Source organism: Ranitomeya imitator, chromosome 3 (genome assembly GCF_032444005.1).
Source record: "Ranitomeya imitator isolate aRanImi1 chromosome 3, aRanImi1.pri, whole genome shotgun sequence".
Lineage (NCBI taxonomy): Eukaryota > Metazoa > Chordata > Amphibia > Anura > Dendrobatidae > Ranitomeya > Ranitomeya imitator.
Window position 1 is genome coordinate 934,580 of NC_091284.1, and position 17,409 is coordinate 951,988.

Sequence of the window (17,409 nt, forward strand, 5' to 3'; positions counted from 1 at the left end):
AGCGATCCGTGACGTTGCAGCGTCCTGGCTAGCGATATCGTTCAGTGTGACAGGCAGCAGCGATCAGGCCCCTGCTGGGAGATCGTTGGTCGCTGAGGAAAGTCCAGAACTTTATTTCGTCTCTGGACTTCCCGCTGACATCGCTGGATCGGCGTGTGTGACGCCGATCCAGCAATGTCTTCACTGGTAACCAGGGTAAACATCGGGTTACTAAGCGCAGGGCCGCGCTTAGTAACCCGATGTTTACCCTGGTTACCAGCGTAAAAGTAAAAAAAAAACAAACACTACATACTTACATTCCGGTGTCTGTCCCCGGCGCTGTGCTTCCTGCACTCCTCCTGCATCCTGTGTCAGCGCCGGCCAGCCGGAAAGCACAGAGGTGACGTCACCGCTCTGCTTTCCGGCCGCTGTGCTCACAGCCAGTACATAGATGCACAGCGCCGAGGACAGACAGCGGTAGGTAAGTATGTAGTGTTTGCTTTTTTTAATTTTACGATGGTAACCAGGGTAAACATTGGGTTACTAAGCGCGGCCCTGCGCTTAGTTACCCGATGTTTACCCTGGTTACCGGGGACCTCGGAATCGTTGGTCGCTGGAGAGCGGTCTGTGTGACAGCTCTCCAGCGACCAAACAGCGACGCTGCAGCGATCCACATCGTTGTCGGTATCGCTGCAGCGTCGCTGAGTGTGAAGGTACCTTTAGACTGCAGCTCTTCACAAAGGTCATGACCTATGTTATCCTGAGAAAAAGACAGTCTCCTAGTCTCACCCCAGTGGGATTGTCCTTATCTTGACTAGTATACACTGTGCCAACAGCTCCATTGTCACTGTTCATGGGACCACAACACCAGTCTCAAAGCCAGATTGTGTCTTGGGTTACAATCGTTACATGGGGGTATAGATCTTTCAGATCAGGTCCTCCAACCATACAGTGCCATGTGAAAAGCCAAAGCATAGTACAAAAATTGGGCGTGCACAGATGGAATGTGCAATGCGTTTGTGCTGTTCTGATGTGCAGGCAATCCCTTCTTTCAGTTTCAGGAGGAAGTCATCAAGGCCCTAAACTTTGGCACTCCGGGAGGTGAGGGTCCCAGTACTTCTGAATCTGATAGTGCCGGATTGTCCCAGGTCAAAATTTCCCAGGACAGGTTCCCCAAACAGCAAGGGAAGGACGATCGCAAAAAAGGTGCAGAGTATGTTCCAAGAGGGGAATCCGAAAGGAGACAACTTACCATTGTGAAACCTGTCCTGAGAAATCTGGCCTTTGCACTAAGGATTGCTTCAAAGCATTCCACACGTCCACAAATTAATAAAATTAGTTTATACTCTGTTGACACAACACACTTTTATAATCTGATGTACTCCGCACATCTTACACGTAACACCACATTATAAATTCATACTCCAGTAAAACCAAAAGCATTATAATCATTACTATAAAACTATGCCTCTAGATAAAATTTCTTCAGGGGTGTGGTTTCCAAAATGGGGTCACTTGTGGGGGGTTTCCACTGTTTAAGCACATCGGGGGCTCTGCAAACGCAACATGATGCCCACAGACCATTCCATCAAAGTCTGCAATCCGAAACGTCACTCCTTCCATTCTGAACCCTGCTGTGCGCCCAAACAGTAGTTTTCCTCCACATATGAAGTATCGGCATACTCAAGAGAAAATAGACTGAAAAAGTTAGTGTGCAATTTCTCCCATTACCCTGGAAAAAAAGGGCTAAAAGATAATTTTTGCGGAAAAAAATGCGTTTTTTTTTATCCACAACTCAACGTTATAATTTTCTGTGAAGCACTTGGGAGATTCACTGTGCTCACCACATATCTAGATAAGTTCCTTGGGAGGTCTAGTTTCCAAAATGGGGTAACTTGTGGGAGATTTCCACTGTTTAGGCACATCAGGGGCTCTGCAAACGCAACATGATGTCCGCAGACCATTCCATCAAAGTCTGCAATCCAAAACATTACTCCTATTCTAAGCCCTGCCGTGCACCCAAACAGTGGTTTTCTCCCACATATGGGGTACCGGCATACTCAGGAGAAATTGCATAACAAATTTAGTGGTCAATTTTCTCCTTTTACATTTGTGAAAATAAAAAGGTTGTTGCTGAAAGATCATTTTTGGGGGAAAAAATGTGATTTTTTTTTATTTTCACGGCTCTACCTTCTAAACTTCTGTGAAGCAACTGAGGGTACAAAGTGCTCACTACTCAACTAGATTAGTTCCTTGAAGGGTATAGTTTCCAAAATGGGGTCATTTGTGGGGGTTTTCCAATGTTTAGGCACATCAAGGGGCTCTCCAAATGCGACATGGCATCCTCGCTCAATTCCAGCCAATTTTGATTTTAAAAAGTCAAAAGGTGCTCCTTCCCTTCTGAGCCCTGCCGTGCGCCCAAACAGTGGTTTTCCCCCATATATGGGGTATTGGTATACTCAGGACTAATTGCTCAACAACTTTAGAGACCAATTTCACCTTTTACCTTTGTGAAAATAAAAAAAAATTGCTGCTAAAAGATAATTTTTGTGACTAAAAAGTTAAATGTTCATTTGTTCCTTCCACGTTGCTTCAGCACCTGTGAACCATCTGAAGGGTTAATAAACTTTTTGAATGTGGTTTTGAGCACCTTGAGGGGTGCAGTTTTTAGAATGGTGTAACTTTTCGGTATTTTCTTTCATATAGACTCCTCAAAGTCACTTCAAATGTGATGTTTTTCCTAAAAAAATGGTTTTGCAAAATTTGTTGAAAAAAAAAAGAGAAAAATCGCTGGTCAACTTTTAACCCTTATAACTTCCTAACAACAAAAAAATTGTTTTCCAAAATTGTACTGATGTAAAGTAGACATGTGGGAAATGTTTATTAACTATTTTGTGCGATATGACTCTGATTTAAGGGCATAAAAAATAAAACTTGAAAATTGCTAAATTGTCTACAAATTTCCATTTTTTTCACACAAACGCAAGTGATATAGAAGAAATGTTACAACTATCATAAAGTACAATATGTCACGAGAAAATCTCAGAATCCCCGGGATTCGTTGAAGCGTTCCAGAGTTATGACCTCATAAAGTGACAGTGGTCAGAAATGTAAAAATTGGCCTGGTCATTTAGGTAAAAACAGGCTAGGTCTCAAAGGGGTTATGTAGGACCGGCCTGATAAAGTGGACCAAAATATCCTCAAAAGTTAGACATCATGCCGCGATCCAAAGAAACTGTGGAAGAAATGAGGAAGTAATTGAGATCTATCAATCTGGAAAAGAATATAAAGCCATTTCTCAAGATGTGGGACTCCAACGAACCACAGTGAGAGACATTATTCACAAATGGGAAGGTTCACACTGTTTCATGTTTTTGCCAAGAGTGATCGGCTGACCAAAATTTCCCCAAAAGCGCAGCGATGACTCATTCAAGAGGCCACAAAAGACCCCACAACATCATCCAAAGAACTGCTGGCCTCACTTGCCTCAGTTAAGGCCAATGTTCATGACTCCACCATAAGATAGAGTGGCCAAAAATGGCCTGCATGGCAGAGTTCCAAGACAAAAACCACGGCTGAGCAATAAGAACATAAAGGCTCATCTCAGTTTTGCCAGAAAACATCTTGATGATCCCCAATACTTTTGGGAGAATACTCTGTGGACCGACGAGACAAAAGTTGAACTTTTTGGAAGGTGTATGTCCCATTACATCTGGCGTAGACGTAACACAGCATTCCAGAAAAAGAACACCATACCAACAGTAAAATATGGTGATGGTCTGGCCATCTGTTCGTAACTTCAAGCTGACGCGCACTTGGTAATGCAGCAGGACAATGATCCAAAAGACACCAACAAGTCCACCTCTGAATGCTTTAACAAAAACAAAAGTGGACTACGCAAAGTCTTGACTTTAATCAGAAGAATATGCTGTGGCATGCACTTAAAAAGGCGGTTCATGCTCGGAGTCCCTCCAATGTGGCTGAATTACAACAATTCTGCAAAGATAAGTGGTCGAACATTCCTCCAAAGTGCTGTAAAAGACTCATTGCCAGTAATCGCAAATATTTGATTGCATTTGCTGCTGCTCAGGGCGGCCCAACCAGTTATTAGGCTTAGGTGCAAACACTTTTTCACACAGGGCCCTGTAGGTTTCGATTTATTTTTCTCTTAATAACAAAGTCCTTCATTTATAAACTGCATTTTGTGATTACTTGTGTTATTTTTGTCTAATATTTACATTTGTTTGGTGATCGGAAACATTTAAGTGTGACAGACATGCAAAAGAATAGCAAATCAGAAAATGTAAATGTATTATCTCCTCTCTCTATATAGAAATGTAATATCTCCTCTACGGAACTCGGCCTTAAAAGGGATTTTATTTGGGGCTGCACCACCTATGGAAGATATTATGAGGGTAGAGCCAACAATTGGATAGACTATGTTCTGCTATCAAATCAGCCATTTCTTAATGATTTTCACCTCCTGAACTGAAATCTGACATTGATTATTAACATTCTTATTTTTGCAAATGTAAAGATGCTGAATATTTTGGGCCACTTTTCTGATTTTTAGAGGAACGTAGCAACAAGTCCAATAAGTAAACCCTGTGTAAACACTATTGTAAAGTATAAACGGTTACAGAAATTGCTCTACAACATTTGCTCCGCTTCAGTGATGACTTTTGCTTGTCTCTTGTCCTCCTACATCAGATCATCTCTTACAATTGTCCACAGTAATCTGCAGCATTGATGGATTCACTTCTCCTTGATATCTTTTCTCCATTTCGGCAATGTCTTGGTGAAATCTCTTGCCGTGCTAGTTGCTCGCTACTCTGCAGTTTAGTGGAAAAAAGTCTACATACAATGGTGAGAAATGAATCTTTAAGGACATGTTTCAGCCAAGATCCTTCTAGGTTTTCAGATTTTCCACCAACTTTCCATAGTTATCTGCTCTTGAGTTATCACTAATGTGAATGCTCCCCATGAAGCCTTTTACTTGCCCTGCAACAAATAGATCATCTTATGAATCTGAGGTTCAGTAAAGACACCTTCCTTTATCGTAGCTTCACTCAGCCTTGGACATTGATCAATAAGATACTTTATGCTTTTGCATTTTTATTCATTGTCTTTACAAAGTTTTCCATTAGGCCCACCTTGATCTGCAATGGTGGTAACTATGTCTTCTGTGGGTCCACAGGTGCACGATGCAATATACTTTTACACTTTCTGGCAGAAGTGTATGTCAGAGAGGAAAGTCTCTCATTGTAGTGACTATCCCACTCCCATAGAAAGCAGCAGGACTTTGTGTATCCACCATGGAGACCAAGTAAGAAGGCCTTTAAGTCACCACAGAGGAGCCACAAATGTTGGTCATAGTTCAGGCATCTGTAAAGAAACCTAGGACAAGATTAAACTGCTTTTATGTGGATGCCATAGCCAACTCGAACTGAAGGCAGCACATTGCCATTATTCAGCAAGACAGCTTTGAGGCTTGTTTTGGATGACGCGATGAAGAGCCTCCATTCCTCTGAATTAAGACTTATCTTTAGAGCTTCCATTAAACTGTTGAGGTTGTTGCATGCCACAAGATTGCCCTCCATGAAGTAGTTTTGGACGAGATCTTTAGCACGGTTGTGGAACAAAGAAATCCGAATATTGCCCGCTAGGACATCCCACTGCTGTAGCAGGGAACCTAAGAGCTCAAACGTACTGCTGTAGCCAGGAACCTAAGAGCTCAGCCTTACTGGTGTAGCTGGGAACCTAAGAGCTCAGCCTTACTGGTGTAGCTGGGAACCTAAGAGCTCAGCCTTACTGGTGTAGCCGGGAACCTAAGAGCTCAGCCTTACTGCTGTAGCCGGGAACCTAAGAGCTCAGCCTTACTGCTGTAGCCGGGAACCTAAGAGCTCAGCCTTAATGCTGTAGCCGGGAACCTAAGAGCTCAGCCTTACTGCTGTAGCCGGGAACCTAAGAGCTCAGCCTTACTGCTGCAACCTGGAACCAAAGAGCTCAGCCTTACTGCTGTAGCCGGGAACCTAAAAGCTCAGCCTTACTGGCATAGACGGGAACCTAAGAGCTCGGCCTTACTGCTGTAACCTGGAACCTAAGAGCTCAGCCTTACTGCTGTAACCTGGAACCTAAGAGCTCAGCCTTACTGGTGTAGCCAGGAACCTAAGAGCTCAGCCTTACTGCTGTAGCCGGGAACCTAAGAGCTCAGCCTTACTGCTGTAGCCGGGAACCTAAGAGCTCAGCCTTACTGCTGTAGCCGGGAACCTAAGAGCTCAGCCTTACTGCTGTAGCCGGGAATTTAAGAGCTCAGCCTTACTGCTGTAGCCGGGAACCTAAGAGCTCAGCCTTACTGCTGTAGCTGTGAACCTAAAAGCTCAGCCTTGCTGCTGTAACCAGGAACCTAAAAGCTCAGCCTTACTGCTGTAACCTGGAACCAAAGAGCTCAGCCTTAGTGCTGTAGCTGGGAACCTAAAAGCTCAGCCTTACTGGCGTAGAAGGGAACCTTAGAGCTCGGCCTTACTGCTGTAACCTAAGAGCTCAGCCTTACTGCTGTAACCTGGAACCTAAGAGCTCAGCCTTACTACTGTAACCTGGAACCTAAGAGCTCAACCTTACTGCTGTGACCTGGAACCTAAGAGCTCAGCCTTACTGTTGTAACCTGGAACCTAAGAGCTCGGCTTTACTGCTGTAACCTGGAACCTAACAGCTCAGCCTTACCGCTGTAGCCGGGAGCCTAAGAGCTCAGCCTTACTGCTGTAACCGGGAGCCTAAGCGCTCAGTCTTACTGCTGTAACCTGGAACCTAAGAGCTCAGCCTTACTGCTGTAACCTGGAACCTAAGAGCTCAGCCTTACTGCTGTAACCTGGAAACTAAAAGCTCAGCCTTATTGCTGTAACCTGGAACCAAAGAGCTCAGCCTTAGTGCTGTAGCTGGGAACCTAAAAGCTCAGCCTTACTGGCGTAGACAGGAACCTTAGAGCTCGGCCTTACTGCTGTAACCTGGAACCTAAGAGCTCAGCCTTACTGCTGTAACCTGGAACCTAAGAGCTCAGCCTTACTGCTGTAACCTGGAACCTAAGAGCTCAGCCTTACTGCTGTAACCTGGAACCTAAGAGCTCAGCCTTACTACTGTAACCTGGAACCTAAGAGCTCAGCCTTAATGCTGTAACCTGGAACCCAAGAGCTCAGCCTTACTGCTGTAACCTGGAACCTAAGAGCTCAGCCTTACTGCTGTAACCTGGAACCTAAGAGCTCAGCCTTACTGCTGTAACCTGGAACCTAAGAGCTCAGCCTTACTACTGGAACCTGGAACCTAAGAGCTCAGCCTTAATGCTGTAACCTGGAACCCAAGAGCTCAGCCTTACTGCTGTAACCTGGAACCTAAGAGCTCGGCTTTACTGCTGTAACCTGGAACCTAAGAGCTCAGCCTTACTGCTGTAACCTGGAACCTAAGAGCTCAGCCTTACTCTTGGGCAGACCCAAATCCCTAACAAGATGGTTCAGTTCACTTAGTGTTATGACACCAAGTGCCCTTTTCTTCCTTGCTTGACTCAAATGAACATGTGTCTGATGCTTTTGGAACTGTAAGATTATCTATATGTGGTACTGGGCATATTGCAGATGGAAGATTTGGATACTGTAAAGTCCACTTCTTCCTTAAAACATGTTTCGTAATGAAGGGGGGTCACTATGATGAATAGCAATTGGTAGTGTTAGGACTGCAGAAGGCATAGATTCCCATACAACCACTGGGTAAGATGTCATGCTCATCTATTGCAGCTTATGTGTGAAGCGTCACTTGTCCAGATCTCCTGTTCTGCAGCCAAAATACAGGTTAGAGGCTTTCCTGATCATGGTAGTCAAGTTTCACCTTTGTGATGAAAATGTGACTTCACCGCATATGTAGCAAAACCTATCAGCTTTGTTAATGCAAGAACAAAGCATATCTGAAAAAAACATAGAAACCTGTCCATAATAATAATAATATAAGCTAAGAAACCCTAAAACACGGAGAGCACTTATAAAAGTAGGTGATGCGGCTGTAATTAGGACGTCGTGTTTTGATTGGTCGCCCTAAGACGATACAATGCTGAAGGCTCAATAGATAGATGATGTAATAGACGAGCTACTAACAATGCAACAATGAGGAGGAATAATAAAGATGCAATTATTCTATAAGCAGCATGAAAGGCGTCATCAGTAATTACACGCTTCTGAAAATTAGACCCAATCAGGAAATTTCGGCTGTAGAACAGATAGTTATTAGTCGGGATGGGATCTTCCCTATGATTGGCTTCCTTGCAACAATGTGCCACAAATCCTGTGGACCTGAGCAGATCTAGACGGAACATGTGCCGGCTTCTCTATAGAAACGGCCATTAATGTGATGTTTCTATGCCAACCGTAAGACATGCGCAGACAGAACATACAGTTCTCAGTGTCCTAATGCCACAATACCCCCCAACCGAACATAGTGTAAGGATGCTAGGAGCATCAGCCATCTCCAGTGATACTGTCCTACGTGGCGCTGAATCACGGTAATGCCAACGTTGGTAACAATATTCACAAAATGTGGATCAGGCCATGTTCACACGTTCAGACGACCTGCAGCAGTTTTCTATGCGGTTTACCGTACCATGTAAACCTATGGAAAACCCAATCCACTGTGCACATGCTGCGGAAAAAACCGCACGGAAAAGCAGAGTTTTTCCGCAGCATGTCAATTCTTTGTGCGGATCTGCAGTGTTTCTGCACCCATTGACTTGCATTGAGTTGGGCCAATCCGCAGCAAAACCGCAGATGTAAAAAAGATCTGCGGTTTAGCTGTGGGGGAAACGCTGCAGATCGGGAGGGAAGTGTGTGGGCGGAGTGTGGGTGGAAGACTGTGTGTGGGCGGGGTCTGCGGGCTGTCCGTGGGTCTGTGCGGGGCTGTCGGGGGTCTGTGTGGGGTAGTCGGGGGTCTGTGTGGGGCAGTCGGGGGTCTGTGCGGACTACAAGTCCCATCGGGCTATGCCTGCTACAGTGACAGTGATTGACATATTAGCCAATGATGGGACAGTAGTAGTCCCATCATCCAGCTAATGTGTTGAATGTAAAAAAAAAAAAAAAATTACACATACAGTACGTACAACATAAAGTACATACAACATATGACATACAGAACATACAACAGTACAAACATATGACAGTACATACAACATATAGTACATACAACATACAGTACATACAACATATAACATACAGTGCATCCAACATACATTACATACAACATATGACATGCAGAACATACTACATACAACAGTACATTCAACATATAACAGTACATAGAACATATGACATACAGAACATACTACATACAACAGTACATACAACATATAACATACAACATGTGACATACAGAACATACAACAGTACATACAACATATAACATACAGTACATACAACATGTGACATACAGAACATACTACATACAAGAGTACATTCAACATATAACAGTACATACAACATACAGTACATACAACATATGACATACAGAACATACTACATACAACATATGTATCCTCTAAACTGCATGCTCGCAAACGCCAGAAGCCTGACAAACAAGATGGAAGAACTAGAAGCAGAAATATCTACAGGTAACTTTGACATAGTGGGAATAACCGAGACATGGTTAGATGAAAGCTATGACTGGGCAGTTAACTTACAGGGTTACAGTCTGTTTAGAAAGGATCGTAAAAATCGGAGAGGAGGAGGGGTTTGTCTCTATGTAAAGTCTTGTCTAAAGTCCACTTTAAGGGAGGATATTAGCGAAGGAAATGAGGATGTCGAGTCCATATGGGTTGAAATTCATGGAGGGAAAAATGGTAACAAAATTCTCATTGGGGTCTGTTACAAACCCCCAAATATAACAGAAAGCATGGAAAGTCTACTTCTAAAGCAGATAGATGAAGCTGCAACCCATAATGAGGTCCTGGTTATGGGGGACTTTAACTACCCGGATATTAACTGGGAAACAGAAACCTGTGAAACCCATAAAGGCAACAGGTTTCTGCTAATAACCAAGAAAAATTATCTTTCACAATTGGTGCAGAATCCAACCAGAGGAGCAGCACTTTTAGACCTAATACTATCTAATAGACCTGACAGAATAACAAATCTGCAGGTGGTCGGGCATCTAGGAAATAGCGACCACAATATTGTACAGTTTCACCTGTCTTTCACTAGGGGGACTTGTCAGGGAGTCACAAAAACACTGAACTTTAGGAAGGCAAAGTTTGAACAGCTTAGAGATGCCCTTAATCTGGTAGACTGGGACAATATCCTCAGAAATGAGAATACAGATAATAAATGGGAAATGTTTAAGAACATCCTAAATAGGCAGTGTAAGCGGTTTATACCTTGTGGGAATAAAAGGACTAGAAATAGGAAAAACCCAATGTGGCTAAACAAAGAAGTAAGACAGGCAATTAACAGTAAAAAGAAAGCATTTGCACTACTAAAGCAGGATGGCACCATTGAAGCTCTAAAAAACTATAGGGAGAAAAATACTTTATCTAAAAAACTAATTAAAGCTGCCAAAAAGGAAACAGAGAAGCACATTGCTAAGGAGAGTAAAACTAATCCCAAACTGTTCTTCAACTATATCAATAGTAAAAGAATAAAAACTGAAAATGTAGGCCCCTTAAAAAATAGTGAGGAAAGAATGGTTGTAGATGACGAGGAAAAAGCTAACATATTAAACACCTTCTTCTCCACGGTATTCACGGTGGAAAATGAAATGCTAGGTGAAATCCCAAGAAACAATGAAAACCCTATATTAAGGGTCACCAATCTAACCCAAGAAGAGGTGCGAAACCGGCTAAATAAGATTAAAATAGATAAATCTCCGGGTCCGGATGGCATACACCCACGAGTACTAAGAGAACTAAGTAATGTAATAGATAAACCATTATTTCTTATTTTTAGTGACTCTATAGCGACAGGGTCTGTTCCGCAGGATTGGCGCATAGCAAATGTGGTGCCAATATTCAAAAAGGGCTCTAAAAGTGAACCTGGAAATTATAGGCCAGTAAGTCTAACCTCTATTGTTGGTAAAATATTTGAAGGGTTTCTGAGGGATGTTATTCTGGATTATCTCAATGAGAATAACTGTGTAACTCCATATCAGCATGGGTTTATGAGAAATCGCTCCTGTCAAACCAATCTAATCAGTTTTTATGAAGAGGTAAGCTATAGGCTGGACCACGGTGAGTCATTGGACGTGGTATATCTCGATTTTTCCAAAGCGTTTGATACCGTGCCGCACAAGAGGTTGGTACACAAAATGAGAATGCTTGGTCTGGGGGAAAATGTGTGTAAATGGGTTAGTAACTGGCTTAGTGATAGAAAGCAGAGGGTGGTTATAAATGGTATAGTCTCTAACTGGGTCGCTGTGACCAGTGGGGTACCGCAGGGGTCAGTATTGGGACCTGTTCTCTTCAACATATTCATTAATGATCTGGTAGAAGGTTTACACAGTAAAATATCGATATTTGCAGATGATACAAAACTATGTAAAGCAGTTAATACAAGAGAAGATAGTATTCTGCTACAGATGGATCTGGATAAGTTGGAAACTTGGGCTGAAAGGTGGCAGATGAGGTTTAACAATGATAAATGTAAGGTTATACACATGGGAAGAGGGAATCAATATCACCATTACACACTGAACGGGAAACCACTGGGTAAATCTGACAGGGAGAAGGACTTGGGGATCCTAGTTAATGATAAACTTACCTGGAGCAGCCAGTGCCAGGCAGCAGCTGCCAAGGCAAACAGGATCATGGGGTGCATTAAAAGAGGTCTGGATACACATGATGAGAGCATTATACTGCCTCTGTACAAATCCCTAGTTAGACCGCACATGGAGTACTGTGTCCAGTTTTGGGCACCGGTGCTCAGGAAGGATATAATGGAACTAGAGAGAGTACAAAGGAGGGCAACAAAATTAATAAAGGGGATGGGAGAACTACAATACCCAGATAGATTAGCGAAATTAGGATTATTTAGTCTAGAAAAAAGACGACTGAGGGGCGATCTAATAACCATGTATAAGTATATAAGGGGACAATACAAATATCTCGCTGAGGATCTGTTTATACCAAGGAAGGTGACGGGCACAAGGGGGCATTCTTTGCGTCTGGAGGAGAGAAGGTTTTTCCACCAACATAGAAGAGGATTCTTTACTGTTAGGGCAGTGAGAATCTGGAATTGCTTGCCTGAGGAGGTGGTGATGGCGAACTCAGTCGAGGGGTTCAAGAGAGGCCTGGATGTCTTCCTGGAGCAGAACAATATTGTATCATACAATTATTAGGTTCTGTAGAAGGACGTAGATCTGGGGATTTATTATGATGGAATATAGGCTGAACTGGATGGACAAATGTCTTTTTTCGGCCTTACTAACTATGTTACTATGTTACAACATATAGCATACAGTACATACAACATAGTACATACAACATATAGTACATACAACATACAGTACATACAACATATGACATGCAGAACATACTACATACAACAGTACATACAACATACAGTACATACATGTGACAAACAGAACATACTACATACAACATATAACACAGTACATACAACATACAGTACATACAATATATGACATACAGAACATACAACAGTATATACAACATACAGTACATCCAGTAAATACAACACAGAGTACGTACAGTACATAGAGTACATACTCACCATCACCTTGATCCTCGAAGCCATTGCTCACCTGTAAAAAATATTAAAATAATAAACAATATACTCCCTGTGTCCACAGATATCCAATTAAAACGAGTGTCCCATGACGATCTCCCGTGGAGAGCTGTCACATCAGCTGCTGTGACCGCTCTCCAGGGGCTCCAGCAATACAATAATGGAAGGTATCCCTCCGCAATGTATCCCTCCGCTGCTGTGAGAAATAGTCCCTATTCTCACTTGTGGCACTGCTGTGTGGGAAAATTCCCATGCAGCTTTGCCATAAAGTGAGACCCTGAACTCAGGTAACCTCTTCAGTGATGCACTGCAGGAGCCATTGTCTCCTGTCAGTATGTCACTGGAGGCCTATAGAGCGGTGACATCACCCGATATCACTGTTCTATAGGGGAGATCGTCGTGGGACACCGATTATTAATTGGACTACAGCGGAAAGTGAGTATACGGTTGGTTTATTATTTTTAATTTTTTACAGGCGATCGAGTATGGTAAGTATGGTGAAATTAAGAATATTAAAATAATTTTCTGGCTGAGTCTTTATTTTTATTTTTTTAACTCTTTCAATACTATAGGATTAGTAATGGATAGGCGTCTTATTGACGCCTCTCCATTACTAACCGGGCTTAATGTCACCTTATATTAGCAAGGTGACATTAACCCCTTATTACCCTATATCCCACCTGGGAGTGGGAAGAAAGGGGCTAAGTGCCGGAATTGGCGCATCTTACAGATACGCCATTTCTGAGGCGGCTGGGGGCTGGTATTTGTAGCCGGGGGGGCAATATCCATGGCCCCTCTCTAGGCTATGAATATCAGCCCGCAGCTGTCTGCGTAGCCTTTCTGACTATAAAATATAGGGGGACCCCACGTCATTTTTTTGGGGATGGGGGGGTCCCCCTATTTTAATAGCCAGTAAATTCTACGCAGACAGCTGCAGGCTGATATTCATAGCCTGGGAAGGGGCCATGGGTATTACCCCCTTCCCAGGCTACAAATATTGGCCCCCGGCCGTCGGCTTTCCCCCTCTGATGCAGAAAATTGCGCGGGAGCCCATGCCATTTTTCCCCCCGGTTTTTAACAAAATTAAACATTGTTCATTAATAAACATCGACCTTGCTATTATACAGTGGGGCAAAAAAGTATTTAGTCAGTCAGCAATAGTGCAAGTTCCACCACTTAAAAAGATGAGAGGCGTCTGTAATTTACATCATAGGTAGACCTCAACTATGGGAGACAAACTGAGAAAAAAAAATCCAGAAAATCACATTGTCTGGTTTTTTAACATTTTATTTGCATATTATGGTGGAAAATAAGTATTTGGTCAGAAACAAAATTTCATCTCAATACTTTGTCATATATCCTTTGTTGGCAATGACAGAGGTCAAACGTTTTCTGTAAGTCTTCACAAGGTTGCCACACACTGTTGTTGGTATGTTGGCCCATTCCTCCATGCATATCTCCTCTAGAGCAGTGATGTTTTTGGCTTTTCGCTTGGCAACACGGACTTTCAACTCCCTCCAAAGGTTTTCTATAGGGTTGAGATCTGGAGACTGGATAGGCCACTCCAGGACCTTGAAATGCTTCTTACGAAGCCACTCCTTCGTTGCCCTGGCGGTGTGCTTTGGATCATTGTCATGTTGAAAGACCCAGCCACGTTTCATCTTCAATTCCCTTGATGATGGAAGGAGGTTTGCACTCAAAATCTCACGATACATGGCCCCATTCATTCTTTCATGTACCCGGATCAGTCGTCCTGGCCCCTTTGCAGAGAAACAGCCCCAAAGCATGATGTTTCCACCACCATGCTTTACAGTAGGTATGGTGTTTGATGGATGCAACTCAGTATTCTTTTTCCTCCAAACACGACAAGTTGTGTTTCTACCAAAGAGTTCCAGTTTGGTTTCATCAGACCATAGGACATTCTCCCAAAACTCCTCTGGATCATCCAAATGCTCTCTAGCAAACTTCAGACGGGCCCGGACACGTACTGGCTTAAGCAGTGGGACACGTCTGGCACTGCAGGATCTGAGTCCATGGTGGCGTAGTGTGTTACTTATGGTAGGCCTTGTTACATTGGTCCCAGCTCTCTGCAGTTCATTCACTAGGTCCCCCCGCGTGGTTCTGGGATTTTTACTCACCGTTCTTGTGATCATTCTGACCCCACGGGGTGGGATTTTGCGTGGAGCCCCAGATCGAGGGAGATTATCAGTGGTCTTGTATGTCTTCCATTTTCTAATTATTGCTCCCACTGTTGATTTCTTCACTCCAAGCTGGTTGGCTATTGCAGATTCAGTCTTCCCAGCCTGGTGCAGGGCTACAATTTTGTTTCTGGTGTCCTTTGACAGCTCTTTGGTCTTCACCATAGTGGAGTTTGGAGTCAGACTGTTTGAGGGTGTGCACAGGTGTCTTTTTATACTGATAACAAGTTTAAACAGGTGCCATTACTACAGGTAATGAGTGGAGGAAAGAGGAGACTCTTAAAGAAGAAGTTACAGGTCTGTGAGAGACAGAAATCTTGATTGTTTGTTTCTGACCAAATACTTATTTTCCACCATAATATGCAAATAAAATGTTAAAAAAACAGACAATGTGATTTTCTGGATTTTTTTTTCTCAGTTTGTCTCCCATAGTTGAGGTCTACCTATGATGTAAATTACAGACGCCTCTCATCTTTTTAAGTGGTGGAACTTGCACTATTGCTGACTGACTAAATACTTTTTTGCCCCACTGTATACCTATAGATGGATATCTGGATATATCTCTGGACATATCCAGCTACTGATCTATCTATCTATAGATCTATTTATAGACAGACAAATATATCTATAGATACATAGGTATTATCCATATATCTATTTAACTATACATATATCTATCTACATCTATCCATAGATATATCTATAGATAGATATATCAATAGATATATCTATCTGTATATAGATCTATCTAGCTCATTCCTTCTATCTCATTCCTTCTTTCTTTCTAATTCCTTCCTTCTATTTATCTCATTCCATCTATCTATCTCATCCCTTCTATCTATCTCATTCCATCTATGTATCTATCTTATTCCTTCTATCTATCCCATCAAAAAACGCACCAAAACCGCGCAAAAAAAGCATCAAAAACGCACCTGCGTTTTCTGCCAAGAGCTGTGGATTTAGTGCAGGTAAATCTGCAACGTGTGCACACAGCCTCACTCGTTTCGCATGGTGCGGAGCTACATTAACTCTTCGTGCCCTTACTATACATAACCTTAGTCTTTTTGGAAGTTTGACCATCTCTATTCGCTTGGTAAATGGGGGCTTTGTCTCCTTGAAATACGTTGCTGTCAGGAGTCGTTAATTATTCCACTTACCAGTCATTAATTCTTACCCCAATGACCACTGTTAGTTTAATATTTACAGTTGTCTACTTTTGATGCCATCACTCTATTTTTCTACCATGGGCAGAAGCACCTGTGTTCCCCAATATTTCCATGGGACATGAGGTTGGAGAAGTCTTTCTCAGCTCAGATCTCATCCCCACGTCTCATACCTGTGTGTGGAATACGAGGTTCTACCTGGAAATTTATTTCTTCCCTCTTCTGCTGCTCACTTTTCCCTCTCCATAGATTTTAACAGGCAGCAGTGATCTGATCCATCCAATACAGTCACTGGTCTGAGCAGACCTCATCACGAACCACCCAAGACCCTATTATAAATATCACACGATTAACGCCCTCATGGACCTCCTGCTTGGCAGTGAAGTCCTCCACAAACCGAGCAGCCCGTGTTTGCTGGATAGGATGAGCGATGGAGAATAAACAGAAAAGTAGCAAATGGCTCACCACGGTGCACTGGAAAGCCTCATTCCCGGGGCGTCTCCACATTCACTGCAGGATCAACCAATGTCTCTTCTGTGAGTCAGCGCATCGACAAGAAAAGCAATCGGAGGCACCCCAGCTTTAGAGATAGCATGGAGACAGAGATTTCCGTCCTCCAGACAGACGTCATTACAAAGTGATTACATGGTTCTTCTTTGCACATACCTTCACCTGACCGTCCGCAGGGTCGTTATCTTCAGGTTCGTCTAGAGGATCCGTCCCCTCGAAGTAGCGGAGAATGAGAGTCTTCAGCTGCGCACTGCGCTCAGGGTTCATCTTCTCAGCACATACGCCGCTGCTTCTGTATGCCACACTGATACGTGAGGGAAACATTTCATTTCAGGTGCGAGAAAGCCCACACATCAGGCTCTGCTCACATCTAAGTGTTGCCATGCCATCCATCCAAAAGAGGTAGGACAAAGCAGGGTGAGACGAAAGTCAATGAGGACGTACGTGGGGAAGACGGGACAAACAGGAGACAGTCAAGATAGAAAAGACAAGTCATATGGGATACAGACTCTGAAGGAGATAAGAGCAGAGCGTGGGAAGAAGAGGGGATGAAAGGCAGGGCAAGCAAGGGACTAGTGGGGTAAGATCGGGCAAGATTAAGGAAAGGCGGGGTAAACAGGAGACAGTCAAGATAGAAAAGACTAGAAAAGACACGACATATGGGATACAGACTGTGAAGGAGATAAGAGCAGAGCGTGGGAAGAAGAGGGGATGAAAGGCAGGGCAAGCAAGGGACTAGTGGGGTAAGATCAGGCAAGATTAAGGAAAGGCGGGGTAAACAGGAGACAGTCA

The 17,409-nt window shown here is 43.2% G+C and overlaps 1 protein-coding gene across 2 annotated transcripts in view; it reads right to left on the bottom strand.

The window, feature by feature from the left end:
- Positions 1–17,409, bottom strand: part of RECQL4 (RecQ like helicase 4) — a 266,482-nt gene that overhangs the window by 72,232 nt on the left and 176,841 nt on the right. For both annotated transcript variants that reach the window (XM_069760352.1, XM_069760351.1), the window contains one exon: positions 16,774–16,921. In XM_069760352.1, coding sequence (XP_069616453.1) covers positions 16,774–16,921 — 148 coding nt within the window. The remainder of the gene's footprint in view (positions 1–16,773; positions 16,922–17,409) is intronic.